Source organism: Brassica napus, chromosome C3 (genome assembly GCF_020379485.1).
Source record: "Brassica napus cultivar Da-Ae chromosome C3, Da-Ae, whole genome shotgun sequence".
Classification (NCBI taxonomy): Eukaryota; Viridiplantae; Streptophyta; class Magnoliopsida; order Brassicales; family Brassicaceae; genus Brassica; species Brassica napus.
Genome location: NC_063446.1, coordinates 47,563,316 through 47,577,732, shown reverse-complemented (window position 1 = coordinate 47,577,732; position 14,417 = coordinate 47,563,316). Strand labels below are relative to the sequence as shown.

The following is a 14,417-nucleotide window of genomic DNA, read 5'->3' as shown; positions in this document are numbered from 1 at the left end:
ATACAATATAAAAAAATATACAATATTGCATTTTTTATATTTAGTTTTACAAAAAGGTTAAATAAATAAACATGAAAACTAAAATAAGAAAATATACAATATAAAAAATGATAATATTGAGTTAAATAATTAAACATATATCTGAAAAATGTATTGCAAAATAAGTGATAAGTAAATTTACAATATAAAAAATAAAAATATTACATAAGCATCAATTATATTAGAATAAATAAATATTAAATAAAATAATAAATAAATAATAAATATAAGAAATAGAAAAACTACATTAATATCTGTCTGCAAAATGTATAATAAAAATACTAAATAAATATTATAAAAAATAAAAATATTACATTAAACATCTATAGTAATATTACAGTTTGATAGAAAAGAAAAAACAAATTTAGAATAAATAATTATACACTATAAAAAAGTAAGTATAAAATATACAAAATGGAAAAACTAAATTAAACATGTATATAAAAATTGTATAGTTTTACATCTTTATTATTTTCAAACATTTCTATAAGTAAATATACAACATATGAAAAAAGCATGCGATATAAGAATTAGAAATATTATATTAAACATCTATCACAATATTATCATTTTATATAAAAGCAAGAAAATTAGAATAAGTAAATATACAAAATAAGAAAAAAATAAACTATAAATAAATATACAATTAAAAAATGAAAAAATAAAATTAAACATCTCTCTGAAAAATGTATAATAAAATAAATAATAAGAAAATATACAAAATAATAAATAGAAATATTATATTAAACATCTATCGTTATATTGGTATAACTAAATATACAGTATAAGAAAAAATAAACAATAAGTAAATATATAATATAACAAATAGAAATATTTATCAAACATCTATCGTAATATTATCATTTGATAAGAAGCAAAAAAATAGAATAAGTAAATATAGAATATAAGAAAAAATAAACAATAAGTAAATATACAATATCAGAAATGGAAAAACGAAATAAAACATATATCTGAAAATGTATAGTAAAATAAATAATAAGTAAATATATAATATAAAAAATATTTACATTAAACATCTATCATAATATTAGAATAAAAATAAATAATAAGTAAATATACAATATAAGAAATAGAAAAAATACATTAAACATCTATATGAAAATGTATAGTAAAATAAATAATAAGTAAATATTCAACATTAGAAATCAAAATAATACGTTAAGCATCTATTATAATATTAACACTTGATATAAAGGCAAAATAATTAGAATAATTAAATATTCAATATTAGAAAAATAATAATAAGTAACTATACAATATAAAAATGGGACAACTAATATACAATATAGGAAAAATAAAAAATAAATAAATAGACAATATAAGAAATAAAAATATTACATTAAACATCTATCATAATTCGGATTTGATAGAAGTGAGGGAGTTTGATTGATAAGGAGATAGAAGCTTAGAGTCCGAAAAGAAAGCAGAAATAACAAATTCAAAAGCCATGGAAACTAAGCTAACAAAAGAGAAGAATTGATATTTTATTCCTTATCTTTAATCAAATCAAAGAGGCGTGGAACATCGTCATATGCCTTCACTTTCTCTTACAAAGAACTGTACGAAGAATATACATTTTTAAGTTGTAGTATGAGTAATTAGGCGGAACAATATGAAGCTTTAGTAAATAATGAAAACAAATATCTTATATAAATCAGTTTGAAAATTTAATAAGATATAATAAAAAAATGTGCATTTTTTTTTGTAAATAATACATTGAATAACTTGAATTTGGTGAAAAATAGTTTACAAATAATAGTTTATTTAAAAATTTACATGATCTAATCAAAAATATAAAACTAGAGAAAAACTACAAAATATTTATAAGAGCAAAAAATAGAAAATTCATCTACAATATTATTTTTGACATTCTTTAATAGCAAAAAATAGAAAATTCATCTATAAAAACGAAAGAAATATCATGGATATTTTTTTGTTGTTACCATGCTCAATTTTAAAAATATTCACATGAAAATTGAAAGATAAACACAATAGTGATTATTACATAATCAAAACATATTTTAAAAAAACAAAAAAATTCTACTAATAATGTAGAATTTTTTTTTTTTCTCTCATGAAAACACATCGTCAAGTGAAGAAATTTATCACATTTGGAAATTTATTCAATAAAATTTATTTGTAAAACATGAGTATAATGTTATTTTTCCATTAAGCTCAATGAACTTCTCAGTTTAATTTTTCATTCTTAAACTATGGTAATTATGATAGTGACAATAACACTTTTCAAATATGTTATTTTAAATATAAACAAAGTAGGTTAAAATTATATTTTCACAAACACAAAAATTCAATTCTGTAAATTCATTAGAGATTGATAATTTAGAAATCCAATTTAATTATTAATAACAATTAGAGTTATAAACCCCACTTATTTTAATTAGATTTTTTAATAATCATTTGGTTTAGTATTCATTTATAGATTAAAAGTAACAAAACAAAACCACTTTTCAGTTTTGAAAAGTGAATAATGAGTAAATGATATATCACAATCAAATATTCATTAATATATTTTCCACAATGTAAAACATAATATCTAATTATTATAATATTTTACAGAATTAAATATTAATACAAAAATTTATAAAACAATTATAAATAAAAAGCTATATTCAAATATATACCAAATTTTGAAATATTTTTAGCTGTTTTTGAAATTTCTCATTGCCCGTAGAGCGGGTTTAACTCTAGTTATAATTATTTAAAAGTAAAGTTTCAAAAGATCTGTCAAGTAGGAAGATGGACACAATATGCAATACCTTATGTTGTGTAATGGAAGGGTAATAAAATTCTCAAACTTTCAAAACACTAAATTATTATTTGATAGAACAAGAAAAATTCAGTTAGGTTCAAGAGGAGAAAAAAAAATTATTTGGTTCTTAAACTTTAAAAACACTATGATATTCTCAACTAGAACAAGAAATGGAGATAAAAGTGAAGCATCGATTTACACAAATTTGCTTTATTCCATGTATACAAGCAACTTGACTGATACACACCTGACTCTCTATATAAAGGTTAAACCGGGATAAAATCAGTGAGGAACAAGAGTGTAAACTACTAACTATGGTAAGATATGAGGGCATAGACACCAATTATCTCTTATATTAATTCTAATCATATTATTATTTATATTTAGCATTCATAAGTACGGATTTGGTGATGTCAAAAAAAAGAAAAACAATAATGGTCCTATATATATTTTGATGATATGGGAAATTCTCCTAAATAGATTTTTTTTTTAGTTTATTTTCACTAAAATAGACTTCAAAAAAAAAAATGACCAAAATAAATTTTATCAAAAGGTAAATATATACTTATACCCAAGGGTTAACTAATCTAGACTTAGGGTTTAGAGTTAAGGGGTGGGGTTTTGGGGATAAGGTTTCAAATTTTACAAAAAAATAAAAATAAATTAAAAATTTCAAAATAAAAAAATCTATTTTGGTCATTTTATTTTTTGAGTGTTATTTTTGTGACAAAAACTTAAAAAGAGCTATTTGAGATAATTGCCATTTTCATGTTGTAATTGTTTTTAACAAATATTTTTCTTTAAGGGTTATGGAATACTAAAAATAAGTATTTTCAAAAAAATCATCATATCTTCAAATATACAAACGTATATATATAAAGAATATAATGAAAATATATAAAATTAAAAAAAACTCTGTTAAACCGGTTTAACCTGTTTAACCAGTCACCCATTAAAAATAACGAGTAAATCTCCGGTTCGGTTTTTAAAACAGTGATTAGGCCCAAACGACTTTCATCGTGGATTTATCTTTGACACGTAATAGGACTTTTCACGTGCATCGAGTAGTTTGGAAACATGATAAAATATGGTCGGATATTGAATTGAAATACACATCGTCTAAGAGTATAGATCTCAAACACAAAGAAGTCCTTTAAAAAGTTACAGGATACCACTTGGTTTTCGTTATACCTGTCTTACTAAATACTAAAGCATAAGTACTTTGAGTTTTCGTTTGGCAACATAGATAGCATAAGTACTTTAAGCTTTTGTTTAGAAACATAGATAGCAGTTTAAAAAATAATGTTGTTTGGAAATATGGATATCAGTAAGTTAGGAAAAAAAAAGTAATGGGCCTATGCAATTAAAAATAATAAAAATCCACTATATTATATTAAATATTAAAAAGTAATGGGTTTATGTTACGTGATATACATATTCAAATCAAAATAATAATTTAAAATTGATTTATATCAAAAATTCATTCAAAAATATACATATATTCAAAATTTGATTTTTACTAACATATTTTCCAATAATCGTTATAAAAATGTTTTCAATATATATAAGAAAAATACAATACAAAGCCCAATTTTAAACACCAACTTAAATTATGATTTTTATATTTTACATTAAAATTTAAAAATATAATATACGTGATTATTTATATGATTGTACGTATAAAATATTATTAATTATAAGAAAAATTATTTGATGGTACATATAAAATACGATTAATTATATGATAACATATTTTTATAACCTATGATGATACATATAGGATATATAATAGTGATTAGGGGTGGGCGTTCATGTTCGTTTTCGGGTCTGTTTGGGATTTCGTGTTCGGTTCAGATTTTTTAGGATTCGATTCGGATTTGGATAACCAATTTAAATTGGTTTGGTTTAAATATTTGGATAGAGAATTAATAATTATTTAAGTATTTTTGGAGTTTTGAGTATATTTTAACTATTTTAGATATACGTTCGATTATTTGTATATATTTTCAAGTATCTAAACGAACTTAAAAATATCACGTATATTATGATGTTTTTATATACATTAAATCTAAAAATAATTAATATATATAAGTATATAAATCTATTTTGGATACCCAAAATACTCCGGTTCGGATCGGATTAGGTTTCAGTTCTTGGTTTCAGTTCTTGAAATTCCAAAATTTTGAATAATTTGGATATTTAATCAATTTCGGTTCGGATTTGTACTACTTATTCGGATTGGGATCGGTTCGATTCTTCGAATTCGAGTTTTTTTCTCAACCCCAAATAGTGACATAAAAAACAAATAGCATCATATTTTTTAAAGCCCAAATAGCATCATATGGGTTGAGCATATTTTATGACCGGCTGAAGCCCAGAAGCAACCATAAATTACCAGAATACCCTTGGACGACCTAAAACCCTATTTAGTGTTTTCTAAGCCATTGTTGACGGCTACGCATTCTTTACGCTTTCTTTTATTCTTGTTCTAGGTTAGGAGAGAAAGGAGGAACTCCTTCAGAGTCCTCCTGGAACTCCTTTAGTTTTTATATCTATTCTATTGCAGGGCGACATAGAAGATTGAAGTGCTCATACTTAAAGCTGACGAGAATGGGATGTTAAGAGACGAAGAAGGTCGCACTCGCAACAGCGCATGACAGTTGATTAATGCTCAGGGTGCTGTGATCCCTGATGTGATTGTTGTTGCTAAGATGAATGATTTTGATCTGAGCCGAGAATGGTATGATTGGGTAGGTCAAGACCCCTTCCAGGGTCTTCTTCGTGAAGATCGCAGAAACCACATCCAAGAACTTGAGGATCTAGTTTCAAGGAGTGAGCAGAATGAAATATCTGTAGACCACATACTCTGTAAGATCTTCCCTTATTCTCTCTCTGGAGATGCATTCCGCTAGTTCAGACAGCTGCATCTAGGATCTCTAACCTGTTTGGAGGACATTACAAGCGCCTTCTTGAACAAATTTATCTATGAAGCAGCAGCAAATTTAGAGATTGAGATGATATCTATGCTGGGTATATGGTAGAGGATGATGAACAGCATGGATCTGGAGAGCCGAGCGGAGTTGAAGAAGCCGATATTAGTGACACGAGCTCAACATCGATCGACACCACGACCTCAACGTCGATCGATGGCAAGACCTCAACATCGACCGACAATACGAGTTCAACGTCGACCGACGGTACGACCTCAATGTCGACAGACGGTACGACCTCAACGTCGACCGACGGTACGACCTCAACGTCGACCAACAACAAGACCTCAACGTCGATCCGACGGTATGACCTCAGAAACGATTGACAACACCATCTCAGCATCGATCAACATAGACTTTTGTTGTTGATCGACACCTCTTGAAATCCCTGGAGGTTCGAATTGTCCTCAGGACATTGCAGAATTGACACTAGAGAGCACCGGTATATCAAGCAGCTATCTTGCCCTAGATGTAGACAGAGAGATCACCATGGAAGATTTCCCAGAGCTAGAGGATTGCTTGAAAGAATTGGATGGAGCACAACATGAAGATTTGGATCATAACTTAGTAAAGAAGCTTGACAACGATCAGCACACTTCGGGGAAAGATCTGGAAACTTCACCAAAGGCAAGTATCAATCGACACCGCCCACCCGACATCGATCGACAACGCCTAACAGATACCGATCGACACCACCCACCTGATATCGATCGATGCCCATTCATGGACGAACCGCCGAGGTGCCTAGTTGAGCTGGAACATGTTGAGGATACGATGTACAAGTCTGAGGTCTCGCACCTTTCTGTCTGCGAACATCTTAGACCAAATATCAGCGCAGAAGAAGCTGCTAGGTTTCACAAAAGAGTGAAAAGGATACATGATCCTGTGAAGATTGTGATTCCATGCGCTGTAGTTGAAGCTGAATCTCCTATTCCACCTGATAGAAGTATGCAGTTATGTTCTTACATTGAGGTATTGGATGATCATCAACACGTAGAAGCTTCTCAGAGAGGGTTGCGATTTAGAGATGAAGTCGATAAGGAGCCAACATAAGCAGCATCGGTCAACACCGAACATATACCATCGAACGACAACAAAGATGCAATATCGAACGACATCAATAAGCCGACATCGATCGACGTTACCACTTCTTCATAGATCGACACTGGGAGCGTATCAGAGCAGAAGGAGTTCGATGTGTGTGGAAATACTTTTGATGGAAAAACCACCACGCGATCAGACAAGTCTGGGGAAAAGAAGAGGAGGAATTGGAAGAAGAGGAAAAGGACTAAGGGAGGTTCTCAGTTATCATTGATCCCTCACTTCTCAGATGGTGTCAGGAAATCTAGAGTGCGCAGCAGATGCTTCTCAGAGCCATTTGCAAAGGTTCGAGCACTCCTTATTCCTGAGATGATAGACAAAGGAGAAGAGTCTATGGAGGAGGCTTTCACAAAAGAATGATAAAGCTTGAGAGAATAGACATTGAGACTTGTTTTGGAGCGAGTTCTCATTCTCATCCGGACTGAATCAGATCTCCAAAAGTCAAGCTCAATGACTATAACAAAGCGCTGAGTGGGAGGCAATCCACTATTAGGTAATTTCTTCCAGTTTAGTTTAGATTATTACTGATTTTCTTTTGATATTTATTGCAGGTCAAAAAAAAAAAGAACAGTGACGACGACACTGTAGTAGAGGCACTATAGCATTGATCGACACTGTAGCAGAAACGTTGATTGACACTGTAGCAGAGGTACTGTTCATCGGAAAAAAGAGAAAAAAAGATCCAAGGTTCATGAGTTGAGAACCAACATCGATCGACGGCTGGCCAGCGTATCGATCGACAGAGCATCATAAGTATCGATCACCACTTAGTTGTGTTGATCGATACTCATATCAATGGCATGTATACTCGTGAAACCTTGTTAATATTGTCCTTATGATTCATTTCCCCACCAATCTTTGACTATATAACGCTGGTGACAGTGTTGTTTAAGTCTGGGGGAGGTTCTACTAATATTGTGTTTTAGTTAAGTATTTAGAAAAAAAAAAGATCTGAGTAGAGGATTATACAACCGACCGATAAGAGCATGTCGATATCGATCGACAGTACATCACCTGCAGCGACCGATGGTAACTCCTTTCCATCGATCGACACTTAACCCGGTCAGGTATATCGTTCTAACTTGTTAAATTGTGTACTTATAATTAGTGCTCACCATAACTCCGACTGGATATACACTAGGGACAGTGTAATTTAAGTATGGGGGGATGTTTACTGATATCTTGTTTATTGTGGGTCTTATCAAATGTTTTCAAAAAAAAGAAAAGAAGTTTTTATCGAGTCAAGAAGGGGATTATGATCAAATACAATTTGATTGCTACTCTAATCACTCTCTAGCACCATCTAGATTTACTAATTGCAGGATGTATTAGATAGAAACACTGTAGTGTATCACGTAATGCTAACATCCACACCTGCTGAGAATGTCTGGAGAAACCAAAGCTGACTTCCAACCTTAATCTACTCTACTTGCTTGTTTTGGGGTTTGGTATATATTGGATAGGAATCCTCCTGCAAGTTTGGAAGGTAAAAGTCTGTGTGCTTCTGGTTCCCTTCTCTCTCTCTCTTCGGCATCTTAAGATACAAAAGATTGAAATGATTTCCTGGAAGAGGCAGAGGGGTAGCAGTGTCTCCTGTGACCCCATTATTCTAAGTCTGAAGGGAATGATCACACATTGTGGAAACAAGGGGTAGGAGTGTCTCATCTGACCCCGGTATTCGCTACACTTTGTCAAATAGAGCTACAAAAGTAGATAAGTCAATGAGATGAACAAGATGGACTGTATCAGCATCAACATTCATTGAAATTGAAACTATAGAGTTTCAGAGAAGAGAAAAAGAGGGAAGAAAGGAATCAGAGAAGACTTTCTGTGTGTTCAAAAAATTGCTTGAGTAAGATTCCATGTCCCTTGATCGATACTCCCAAGACGTAGCCTACACATCTATATTGATGCAGAAATGAGGTCAGCAGAGGGGTACGTCAGGCGCTATCATTAGTGTTGTGTGATTTTATGGTATGGTGACTAAGTTAGTGTGAAGTATATTGAAAGTGTTAGGGAAAAATGCTCAGGTATAGAATTTCTCCAGACCCCAGGCAGAACACCGGCCTCTGGGTCTCCGCTAGGAGACGCCCCGGGTCCCCGCTGGGAAGTATTCTGGGTCCGGTCCCAGGGACCGGCCCCCTTCCTCCGGGAAATGGAAAACTTCCGATAAAAAGAACCTTCCATATTTCCAAATATGGAAGAGTTCAACTTGCTCGAACCGACTAAGGCCCACCTCAAGATGACTATATAAAGGGAACCTAAACCCTAGAGAAGGGGATCAACACTTCGAGACTTAGAGATTAGAGTTAGGCGGCTAGAACTAGGGTTTATACACCATTCTATTGTAGTTCCAGCTCTTTCATCTAATAAAACGTCTCCTTCAATATCATTACTTGCAAACTCATACGAAATACCAGCCTCATCCAACAGTTTGGCGCTAGAAGGAGGGGTGTAATCTAAACTACGTGATAATAGCGGTGGATGGGCAGAACGAGCTACCCGAAGCTACCCAAAGAGAAGCCGAACTACAGAGGCGACTCGATGGTCTACAAAGTCAAGTAACAGAGCTGCATAAAGCTCGGGAAGAGACTAATCCCGAGCTCTCCTCAGAAGTCTAGATCTTGAAGAAGAAGCTCGACGAGCACTCCAAAAAACTGGAGCAGAGTGCCGAGAATCTCAGCCAACTCGAATCGGAGAATCTAACCCTCTGAGACGAGAACCAAGCCCTCAATACGGAAAGTAACAAGAAACGTCGATTCCGGGCTCAGATCCGGCCCATGCCAACTCTGGAGACATCTAACTCTGGAATCGGCGCGAATCTCCTGCCTGTGACGGCACAAGGAGACGTAGCAACGTGTGAAAAGACTAAGGGTGCTCAGACCTACGACGTAGAAGACAGTGAATCTGAGCCGGAACTCGACAAGGAAGCACCTGGTGGAGCAGAAAAGACAGAGTTCCCTACGATTGCTTATCTGGGATAGATGTTCTCCAAAAGGTTTGACGCCATGCAGTCTATGGTAGAGAGACTCTTTGGAGTAGCTCCCCTCATCCGAAAGAGCAATCCCGACTCCTATGCCGATACTCCTTTCACATATGAGATCACCCTGGTCGAGATGCCCCGAAAGTTCTCTTTTCCCAACATGAAGGCATACGACGGCACCAGCGATCCAGATGATCATGTTGCCCAATACATACAAAGGATGCTCGCCGTCGCACTCCCAAAGGAATCGCGCGAGGCTACCATGTGCAAGGGATTCAGCTCAACCTTAACTGGACCCGCCTTGCAATTGTACATCAATCTACCCTCCAGGTCCATAGCCTCCTTTGCTACCCTTAGCGATAAGTTCATGGAACAATTCGCCATCAGCAGAGACCTGGAGAAAACCTCTGATGGTCTATATGAAATCCTCCAGCACCGGGCCGAACCCCTGCGAGGCTAAATAGCCTGCTTCAATCAAGAGAAGGTGGCCATTCCCGAATGTAACATCCCCACCGCGATCTCTGCCTTCAAGAGAGGCCTGCTCCATGACGGTTTATAAGGAACTAACCAAGTACTAGTGCAAGACCATGGAAGATGTTCTATCCCGAGCCTGGGCACATGTAAAATGGGAAGAAGACGTCGCCAGTCGCGCCAAGGGGCAGCTAAAGCAAGCGAGATGAGAGACCCTCTCCAAGACCAGCCGGGGATTCCGGGAACAGAAGCCGGGGCAGATACTAGAACCGGCCTGTCGAGAAGGCAGAAGGGATGGCGGTGTCCACATGGCCAGACATCTCTCACCTCTCCTTCTCAAGGCCGGAGCTGATCAGCGTTCTGAGGCAGATGGGCCAACAGGTCTAGTGGCCTTAGAAGATGAAAGCACCTGATTTTTTCCGGAACCCTGGTCTCAGGTGCGACTTCCACCGCGACCACAATCATAAAACGGAGGACTGCGTCGCACTGACGATCGAGGTCAACGGATTGCTTAAGAAAGGACATCTCGGGGAGTTCCTTTCCGGAAAGGCCAACAGCCATCTAAGCAAGGAGATAACGGGAAAGCCCACTGAAGCTGCTCCCATCTCGCCACCTCGACAGGACCGAGTGATTCACGTCATATCGGGGGGGTTCAAAAATCAGCAGCATAAGCCACACGGCCGCAAAGAAGAACACTTGGAACGCCAAGCATGGCGTGGAGACAGGCAAACCGAAATGCCTGCTCCTGGGTATAGACGAGATAAGGTTCACAGCCAAGGAGCAGGAAAGGGTTCTCACCATCACGACGCCCTGGTCATATCGCTCACTGTAGCAAATTACCTGGTGAAAAGGATACTGGTAGATAATGGAAGCTCCGGCAACATCATCTTCCTGGCCGCATACAAGGATCTGGGGCTGGAGGAAAGCGCTCTAACGCGGAAGATAACTCCGCTAATAGGGTTCATCGGAGAAGTCAAGCAGACCACCGGAGAGGTGACCCTCCCGGTGTACGCTGAAGGGATTAACATGTCAACCAAGTTCCTTGTCGTTGACTGCAAATCATCTTACAACATGATCCTGGGGCGCCCCTAGATTCACGGCATGGGAGTCGTCCCTTCGACTCTTCACCAGATGGTGAAATTCCCTACACCCTGGGGCATAAGAGCAATCAGAGGGGATCAAGAGTATTCCCGCTCCTGCTACCAGACTACTTTGAAGGGAAAGACCAAGGTCTTATAGCAATTACAGAGCAAACCTCTAGCCCATCACACCGAGGAACCGGAGGTCGAAGCTGACCGAAGGATTAAGGAGAAGGTTAATAGACTTCCTTAGGTCTAACTCTGACTGCTTTGCTTGGTCCCACGCAGGCAGACATACCCGGGATCGATCCGGAGATCATCATGCACAAGCTGCAGTTGGATCCCCTCATTCAACCCGTCAGAAAAAAGAGGAGGATGTTTGCTCCCGAAAGGGACACAATCATCAACGATAAAGTCAAAAGCTTGCTCGGCGCGGGGTTCATTCGCGAGGTACAGTACTCGGAATGGCTAGCCAACGTGGTAGTAGTCAAAAGAAGAACATGAAGTGGAAAGTCTGCATAGACTTCACAGACCTCAACAAGTCCTGCCCAAAGGACCCCTTCCCTCTGCCTCACATCGACAAGCTGGTCGATGCCACAGCCAGGCATCAACTGATGAGTTTCATGGACGCGTTCTCTGGCTATAATCAAATACTCATGCAACCGGAAGACCAGGAGAAGACGTCCTTCATGACATCTAGAGGGATCTATTGTTAAAAAGTTATGCCCTTTAGCCTAAAAAACGCGGGATCAACCTACCAACGGCTGGTGAACATGATGTTTGGGGACCAGATAGGGCGAACCATGGAGATCTACATCGACGACATGCTGGTCAAATCCCTAGAGGCTGAAGACCACATATCTCACCTGCAGCAAGCCTTCTCCACTCTCCGGAAGTACAACATGAAGCTCAACCCAACTAAGTGCTCATTTAGGGTCAATTCCGGCAAGTTCCTTGGGTACATTGTAACCCACCGGGGTTTGAAGCCAACCCGGAGCAAATCAGGGCCATTCATTCGATCCCTTCCCCGAAGAACGTCATGGAGGTCAAAAAGCTAACCGGAAGAATGGCATCCCTGAGCAGGTTCATCTCCAGACTCTCCGACAAATCTCATGCCTTCTTTAGAACCCTCAAAAACCCAAAGGATTTTCAGTGGATGGAAGAGAGCGAGTCCGCTCTCCATGAGCTAAAGGCATATCTCACCACTCTTCCTCTCCTATCCAAGCCACTGCTTGGTGAGGTCTTGCTGCTATATCTAGCAGTTTCGGAGCACACCGTAAGCGCCGTTCTAGTACGCGGGGAAGGAAGCAAGCAGCTACCAATCTACTACGTAAGTAAGGCTCTCCTGGATGCAGAAACCCGCTACAGCCATCTAGAAAAGCTGGCCTTAGTCCTGATAGTGGCCACCCGCAAGTTGCGGCCCTACTTTCATGCTCACCCAATCGTGGTCGTCACCTCCTTCCCCATAAAATTGGTCCTCCACAAGCCTGAAGTGTCAGGACGCCTAATGAAATGGGTTGTGGAACTAGGGGAATAAGATGTGATTTTTTGACCAGCCACAGCTATAAAGTCACAGGTCATGGCAGACTTTGTGGCCAAATTCTCCCCTACCTTTCTCCCAGCTCTGGAGCAAGAAGTGCACCTCCAAAGCGAAACAAAGGAAGAAGGAGAATGGGTCCTGCATGTCGATGGATCCAGCAACATCAGAGGAGCCGGGGTAGGAATAGTGCTTACCTCGCCGACAGGGAACACGGCCTCAAGGGCCGTGAGGTGCTACTTCAAAGCAACCAACAACGAAAGCGAGTATGATGCCTTAGTCGCATGGCTAACACTCGCTCATCAAATGGGGGTAGAAACATCCAAGTCTTCAGCGACTACCAACTGATAATCAACCAAGTGAAGGGAGAATACCAAGCAAAGAACGATAGCATGATCCAGTATCTGGCGGTCGCCCAGCGACTCATCAAGAAATTCAAGAGTTGCAAGCTCACTCAAATCCCCAGGGAGAAAAACTCGCAAGCCGATGCCTTGGCTAATCTAGGGTCCGCCCTCGAAACAAACAGCCAGATGAGCATACCCTTGCTTGTGCTTCAATGGCCAGCCACCCTGGAGGAACCCCAATCCGAAGACGTCTCCTTTATCGAAGAGGGCGAAACTTGGATGACCCCCCTAGTCCGATATCTAGAGAATGATACTCTCCCGGAAGATCGCAAGGAGGCCAGAAAAATCAAGAAGCAAGCAGCATGATATTGTATCTCCCAGGAGAATCTATACCGGAGATCATTTTCAGGCCCGTACTTGAGATGTGTTACACCCTGAGAAGCCGCTAGAATCCTTGTAGAACTACATGAAGGAGTTGTGGATCCCACTCTAGCGGCAGGAGCCTGGTTCTCAGGGCCAGAAGAGCAGGCTACTATTGCCCCACGATGGCCGCAGACGCCAACCGGCAAGCCAAACACTGCGACCAGTGTCAGAGGCACGCTCCCGTTTCTAAACTCCCTCTGGAAAACCTCAAGTACATAAGCTCACAGTGCCCCTTCAGAAAATGGGGCATGGACATAGTGGGGAAATTCCCTATGGCGCCGGGGCAGAAGGTCTTCCTTCTGGTAGTCACTGACTACTTCTCCGAATGGGTTGAAGCAGAAGAACTCGCTTCGGGGTCCCCCACGAGATCGTCACTGATAATGGACCACAGTTTACGAGCCACAACTTCAAGGAGTTCAGCAAGGACTGGGGCATAAAGCTTACCTTCGCCACACCCCGACACCCCTAGTCAAACGGACAAGCCGAATCCACGAACAAGACCGTGGTCAACATGCTTAAAAACGACTGGAGGGTTCTCACGGGAACTGGGCGGAAGAACTGCACGGAGTCCTCTGGGCCCACCGGACAACTTCCAAGACAGCGACGCAGGAAACTCCTTACTCGCTAGTCTACGGCTCTGAGGCCATAATACCCACAGA

At 38.3% G+C, this 14,417-nt stretch overlaps 2 protein-coding genes across 2 annotated transcripts; both read left to right on the top strand.

Annotated features, from left to right (window-relative positions):
* Positions 1 to 9,701: 9,701 nt before the first annotated feature.
* Positions 9,702 to 10,364, top strand: LOC125583125. The gene is made up of 2 exons (XM_048749699.1): positions 9,702 to 9,877; positions 9,920 to 10,364. The coding sequence occupies exons 1-2, from the start codon at positions 9,702 to 9,704 to the stop codon at positions 10,362 to 10,364; spliced, it is 621 nt and encodes a 206-aa protein (XP_048605656.1).
* A 410-nt stretch (positions 10,365 to 10,774) lies between these two features.
* On the top strand, positions 10,775 to 11,467 carry LOC106407816. Its single transcript, XM_013848678.1, has one exon. It carries the CDS (start codon positions 10,775 to 10,777, stop codon positions 11,465 to 11,467), a length of 693 nt encoding a protein of 230 aa, XP_013704132.1.
* Positions 11,468 to 14,417: the final 2,950 nt, after the last annotated feature.

Coding starts and splice junctions, on each gene's coding strand:
- LOC125583125 (XM_048749699.1), top strand. CDS start 9,702: ATGCCAACTCTGGAGACATCTAACTCTGGAATCGGCGCGAATCTCCTG. Junction 9,878..9,919: donor GGTGGAGCAGAAAAGACAGA/GTTCCCTACGAT, acceptor GTTCTCCAAAAG/GTTTGACGCCATGCAGTCTA.
- LOC106407816 (XM_013848678.1), top strand. CDS start 10,775: ATGAAAGCACCTGATTTTTTCCGGAACCCTGGTCTCAGGTGCGACTTC.